This window comes from Sminthopsis crassicaudata, chromosome 5 (assembly GCF_048593235.1).
Source record: "Sminthopsis crassicaudata isolate SCR6 chromosome 5, ASM4859323v1, whole genome shotgun sequence".
Taxonomy (NCBI): Eukaryota; Metazoa; Chordata; class Mammalia; order Dasyuromorphia; family Dasyuridae; genus Sminthopsis; species Sminthopsis crassicaudata.
The window spans coordinates 13,777,010-13,783,808 of NC_133621.1; the positions used below are offsets into that span (position 1 = coordinate 13,777,010).

Consider the following 6,799-nt stretch of genomic DNA (forward strand, 5'->3'; position numbering starts at 1 on the left):
ATCGTCTGCTTTTTCTTCTCTGTCTGTCTCTCTGTGTTTCTGCCTCTTTCTCTTTCAATCTCTGCTCTGTCTGTTCTCTCTTCTCTTTCTCTCTCTCTGTCTCCCTGTGTCTCTGCCTCTTTCTCTTTCAATCTCTGTCTTTCTGTCTGTCTGTTTCTCTGTCTCTCTCAATCTCTGTCTGTCTGTCTCTCCCTTTCTGTCTCTCTTTTTCTCTCTTTGCCTGTCTCACTCTTTCTGTCTCTCTCTCTTTCTCTCTCTCTCTTTCTCTGTCTCTGTCTCTTTTTCTCTCCCTCTTCTGTCTCTCTGTCTCTGTCTTGTGTATGTCTTTCTGTCTCTTTCTCTCTTCTCTGTCTCCCTGTGTCTCTGCCTCTTTCTCTTTCACTCTCTGTCTGTCTGTTTGCCTCTCTGTCTCTCTTTCCACCTTTGGAGAGCTGCCTCTATTTGTACCACACTCTTGGGCTCACTGATGGCAGCAGAGATACCCAGCTCCGGTCTCCCGGCCAGGATGTGGCAGAGCTGGGGCCTTGACTGGGGGAGCTGGGCAGCTGTTTTCCAGCATTTACAGGAATCTCTGGTCCTGGAGGCTGTCCAGGGGACAGGACGAGGAGGAATGGGTGAATTCCCATCAAAGAGAGGAATGGAATGGGCCACTGCCTCAGCAGGAAATGGCTTCTCCTTTAACCTTAGAAATCTAACAAAAACTGGAAAAACTTGTTTCCCCCCAAGCCTGAGTGTCTCTGACTCAGCCAGGCTGGAAGGGAGGGGGCTCCTCCAGGGCTGGTCCCACTCTGCCCGGCAGAGGCCCTTGAACCTTTACCACCTTTTCTGACCCTGCCTGGTTTGCCCCTCTGTGGACAACCTGGCAGATGCCCCCTTTGGGAGACTCACCATATTAATGCCAAAGGTAGTGCAGACACTGACTGGTACAGTCTAGGTGGCTCAGAGCGCCAGAGTTCAGATGATCCCCCCCCCCCCAGTGGCTGTGGTGACCCCTGAAGGCACCACCTGGTCTAGAGGATCAGAGTAGCAATCATTGCTGACACTCCCAGGACACTTTGTGGTTCCCAAAATGCTTTACACCCATGATCTCCTTTGAACCATTGCAGGGTGATTTCCGCTTTCCAAGATGAGGAAACTGAGGCTCAGCATGAATCCCTGGGTGGTGTTGGAGGCCCCAGTGCCAGGTCCGGCTGCTCCTGCTACTTCATTCCAGAGAGAACCTTTTTTCAAAAACTGCTGAGACTGATTTCGAACTTGGAAGGCTCGGGGCACCTCACGGCGCCTAATCTCACCCCCATTTTATAGTCTGAGGGGTCGGGGAGTTAAGGTCAGGTCAGTCTCACGGGACAAAGCAGGATCCGATAGGTCAGTGCAGGGACAGAGCAGGGGCAGGGATCCCAGAATTCCCTCCTTCAGTAGAAATCCGGTCTGAGACACTGACTGGCTGACCCTGGGCAAGGCAGCCACCCCGCTTCCCTCAGTTTCCTCATCTGTGAAATGGAATGGAGAAGGAAGTGGAGCCAGTCCTGCATCTTTGCCAAGAACACCCCAAACGGGGCTACCATGTTGGATGTGACTGAAACGACTGGACGACAGTTAAAAACTTCCGCTCTAACATCCCACAGTCTTTCCATCCATAATGTAAAATAGAAAGATTTTATGGAAAAAAAAAAAAAAGAAGCAAGGATGAAGAGCCCAGGACTGGAGCCAAAGGGCTGTTTCTGACAACCAGCTCCAACTGAATCCAGTGAGCATTTATTAAGTGCCTATTGCATGCAAGGCATTGCACCTCCGACTGGAAAGTGCTTTCCTAGCTTCCTCTTTGCCCCTTTTGGCGGTCGCTCCCTCTCTCCGGTCTCAGTTTCCCCGTGGGTAAAATGAAGGAGGGCGGGACAGGGGATTCCTTACCTCCGGCGCATTGATGACGCTGATGGACCCTTTCTCAGAATAGTCTTTTTTAAATTAATTTTTAAAGAGTTTTTATTTTTAAAATATAGGCAAAGATAGTTCTCAACATTCACCCTTTAATTATAGCTTTTTATTTATAAAGCAAACTCAGGGGTGAGTTTTTCAATACTGACCTTTGCAAAACCTTCTGTTCCGACTTTCCCCTCCTTCCCCCCCCTCCCCCAGATGGCCCGTAGTCTCATACATGTTAACTATGTTAAATTATATGCAAATCCAATATATGTGCACGTATTTATAGAGTTATCGCGCTGCTCAAGAAAAATCGGATCAAAAAGGGAAAAAGAGCAAGAAAATAAAACGCAAACAACGATTTCCCCCCCACGCCCCCTCCCCACTTCCCGCCACTACGGCGGCGCCACAGACACGCTTGCGCAGTACCCTTAACTTTAAAACTTAATCATTAAGCTCTCCGATTGGCTGGGAGGACGCCGGTTCCGTTACGGGAGCGGGCACTGGTTCCCTCCGAGCCAAGGCCGCCCCTCCCGCTCTCCAGGACCGGGCCCAGGGACTCGCACCCCGGACTCCTCGTCTCCCCCCTCCCCGCGCGGCTCCGGGCCGCAAACGCTGCGCTCTCATGGCCCACGCGGACCTTTCCTTCTCTTTATTTCTCCAAACTGCGCAAAAGGCAGATGTTCCGAAAAGGGGCGCCCCGCGCTCCCGCGCACCTCCACCTGGCCAGCGACAGCGCCACCTAGTGGCCGACGCGCCCAGTGACAGGCGGGGGCCCGGAGAGATTAAGGACCCGCGGCTGACCATCCCGTCCCAGGGACCCGGGGTTTGAGGCACAGACTTAAAAAAGTTCGGGCTCCTGAGAAGTCACCGCTGCCCCCCAGAACCCGCAGAGACAGCGGGGGCGGAGACGGCGGAGGGATCTCTGGCGCACTTTAGGGCACCTAGAGCCCGGGAACTGTCACATGTACACACACACGTAGAAACATGTACACACCCACATGTACAATAGAATCCCTTAGAGACCCAAATCACTTTTTAAACCAAATTGTTTTGAGATATCATTGACATAATATCACTGCCTCAGTTTCCTCATCTGTAAAACGGGCGGAGGTCGGAGTAGGCGGTCTCTGAGGCCCCTTCTCACTCAGTCGGAGATCAGGAGCAGGATCACGCGACTCTGACCCCGGCCCTTCTCCCCGTGAGCTTGGTCTCCATCTGTAATTAAAGGCCGAGCAGCCGTCCTCACGGGCCCCTCCACTTCTGGAGGCTGGATCCTCCTGATGGATTTCACCTGACAAGCGGGAAACTTACAAGTAAACCGCAACAATATCAGGGGTAAGAGAGAGGTGCGGTCAGATGGCGGACCCTCCGCGGAGACGAGCGGTGCAGTTCGCTGCTGCAGGCCGGGCCGAGAGCGCAGAATTCTTTAGGCGAATATTACTCCTGGTGAAATATTAGACTTGTTTCCTACAATCATAAACATCCCTCCCTCCTCTCCCCTTCCCCTCACAAAGATCGATTTATAAAGAGGCACTGAATGCACTATATCTGTCTAAAATTCACCTTTTTTGGCATCCCCGCCAGGTTTGCATAATACCACAATGAACTGCTGTGTTCTCCTAGCATTATTTAAGGCGATAGGACTTCTTCAGCCTCTTCCCCGGACACATAACAAATATGTATTTTTGCCACTGCTTCTGTCTCCCGTAACAGATGCTGTGTTCCCCCATTTTTATTTTAAGAGGCACCTTTCCAAAAGTTCTAAATGGCCATGGACGCCACAAGATTCCTTCTGAGTACTAAGATACCCAGTGGTATTATGAAGAGAAAGCATTTTATTCTCATTATTGTTCTTAAACTCGTGGTCTGAAATAGAATATAGCCATGACTGGCGATGATGCAATCATAAATGTTAAGTTGTGAGGAGACTAATTCACGCAGAGTTTTACAGAGGAGGAAATTGAAGTAAGGGAGAAGAATTTTTCAGTCATCAAGGGAACACACAGTAGAATCAACATTCGAACTCAGGTTCCAAAATTTGTTTTTTTTCTACGACTTCACATTTGTTACCCTACCTACTGATGCCTTTCCCCAAATTACCTTGAATTTATTTTATGTATATTTATTTTATGTATATTTATTTTTCATGTTTGTCCAATAACACATGTCTCAGACTGGAGAATAAACGTTCCCGGAAGACAGAGGTTATTTATTAATGGTACAAACCATGCCCCTACTATTCCTGTCGCCTTCTTTCCATTCCTAACACAATGCACTTAAAAATTTGTGTCTTGGTTAATTGACTCGTACTGATGATCCCTTGCTTGAATAATTGCATCCTTGCTAAGTTCATTAATTTTCTCCTCATTTTTAGAGAAAGTTTTAATTCCTTAGCTAAGCTGTTGCATGTAAATAGCAGAGGCAGCCTTGAACACAGATCTTAGACAGACATTATCTCCAGATTTCTTCCACTAAGATGGGCATGTGCCCGAGACTCATCCCAAAGGGACAGGCTCTTTCTTTTTGCCTTACCTGTTCTCTGATGCAGTTATCCGTGCTGGGACTTGCAGTGGAGTGTGGATTTCATTGGAAGTAATTGTGTTGGACAAGATGCTGGTGCCTTCCAGTTGATTATAATAATGGGGCAAGTTGGGACACATTTCCATGGTTCCTCCGATAAAAATGTCTAAAGGGGAAGGAAGATCAGATTGACTGAGCTTTGTGGGCCAAGCAAAGTGATCACTCCAATGGGACCATCACTACACATCCTACACACTCAGCAGGATGGGCTGCACGTCCAGTGCTCAGTTTCCTGGAGAACTCTGAGGAAATTACAGGTCTGTGTTTGCTCAAGAAATAGAAAGTTGGGGAGTACAGTGGACAGATCCCTGCTCTGGAAGGAAGATCTGGCCTTGAAATGCCCAACTCACACACCTGCTAGCTGTGCTGTGTGAGCCTGGGCAAGTCACTCACCTCTGTGGGCTCTTTTCCTTAGGAGTCAATTGAAGGGATTGGCGCAGCTCAGTGGCCTTTAAGGACCCATCTCTCAATCTGGGAGGGCTGTGCGATTTTTAACAGCAAACAATACCCAAAGTGGAGCATGCTTTCAAATGAAATGGTATTATTTCTGTGGTCAGCAAAAAGTTCTCTTTCAATGGGCTTCATCTTAATCACTATACTTCCAGAAAAGGAAAGAAAAGAAAAGAAAAGACGGGAAAGAAAAGCAAAACTTCTGAAAAGTCAATGGAAAGAAGCATTGGATTTGAAAAGACCTGCCTTCTGTAGGTCACAAGTCACATCCTCCTGGGCCTCAGTTTCCTCCCCTGTCAGATGAGAAGAATGAGCTAAATGGACTCTAAGGCTTCTAGATTTCGATGAATGGTCCTAGGATTTTCCACAGAAGAGACTCAAGTTGTGATCTTAAGCACTTTGCCAAAGGATCCTTGTCTATTCATGTTATGGTCAAATGAAAAGGTTGGGAGACTTGTCTACTACCCCCCTAATTCTCCTTTGGGCCTTATGATAAACTATTATTGAAATGAAACTTCATTTCACAGGTGAAGAATCCACCAGGTCACCCAGCTGGATCACTCATCAGATCCACACAAATCCAGATCTTCTTCCTTGCTCTTTGAATTTGGGATCTGGGGAATGGGGATTCCAGCTGTATGATCTAGGATTCTGTGAGTCTTTCTGGTTGAGAGGCTATATATGGGTGTGTTTCTATAGCTATATCCACACTATGTGTATGTATATACATATGCACATACATATATGTATGTCAATAACATATGCATGTATATAAATATATATGTGTGTATGGTTGTGTCTGTGTATACACATACATGTTTGTATATTTTGTCGTCCAGTCGTCCTACTCTTCTTGCACTCGTGGAGCTTTCTTGACAAAGGTACTGGAGTGACTTGCCATACGCTTCTCCAGCTCATTGTACAAATGAGGAAACTGAGGCAAACAGGACCATTGGGCTGGCAAGTGTCTGAAGCCACATTTGAACTCAGGAAGATTCTTTCCTCTGCTCCCTTTTCTCTCTGCACGCTTACAAATAACTAATGTCATACATTATCCATCCAGTGGAATGGACCTAGAAAGGGCCTCAGAGGATATCAGCCAATTGCTTCCAGGGCAAAGAGGTCAAGCGCGGAGGGGCCAAGGGGCCACGTGCTCACACTGACCGCCCATGACTTTGAGAAGGAAGCACCAAGCAAAAGCTTCTAGAGACTGACTCAGTGGATCCCTCGAAGTGACCTGCCCACCTCGCTCTCAGCTCCCTCAGCTGGGGGGCGGGTGCAGGGAGCCCCAGGAAAGCAGGCCGAAAATCTGGAGTCGGGGAAATGGGGCAGCAAAACCTGGTCCCTCCACCCCCACCCTGGTGAGCTGCCTCGACCCACGAGTTTGGCAGATGAGCTTCCCACGCACCTCACACTTCAAGGCAGGACGAAGAGGCCTTCTCTTTCCCTCCCCCCACCCCTCAGAGCAGTCCCACGCGCCAGCCCACGCAGGATTCGGTCCTGGAGCTGCTGCAGTCTGTGACCCGAGAGCTTGCAAGCAGCGTGCGTGAGGGAGGGGGCGTGCGTGCCAGGCGGCCGCGGGGGCAGTTGATAAATGGGCCCCGGGCCCGCCTGTGACTGTGACCGTGACCGTAACTGGGACAACTGTCTGATGCGCTCCGTGCAGGGGACAGCGGAAGCGCAATAAAGTTATTATGGGACTGTGGGCTAGCCCGCTAAATGAGCCGCTTTCTAGGGAAATGACAGTGTGCGTGAAGGGGGGTGGGCGCTGGCTCTGAGGGGAGCGTGTAGACCAGTCTGCTGCTCTTAATTCAGTTGTAAAGCTCTCAAAGTGACTTCGGGGGAGCAG

At 49.1% G+C, this 6,799-nt stretch overlaps 1 protein-coding gene across 1 annotated transcript in view; it reads right to left on the bottom strand.

Annotated features, from left to right (window-relative positions):
- The window catches only part of SPMIP4 (sperm microtubule inner protein 4), a 50,193-nt gene extending 43,696 nt beyond the window's left edge, over positions 1-6,497 (bottom strand). Inside the window, exons 1-2 of the mRNA XM_074267206.1 lie at positions 6,359-6,497; positions 4,453-4,606 (exon numbers count right to left, since the gene is read on the bottom strand). Coding sequence (XP_074123307.1) covers positions 4,453-4,586 — 134 coding nt within the window. The 5' untranslated portion in view covers positions 4,587-4,606; positions 6,359-6,497. The remainder of the gene's footprint in view (positions 1-4,452; positions 4,607-6,358) is intronic.
- Positions 6,498-6,799: the final 302 nt, after the last annotated feature.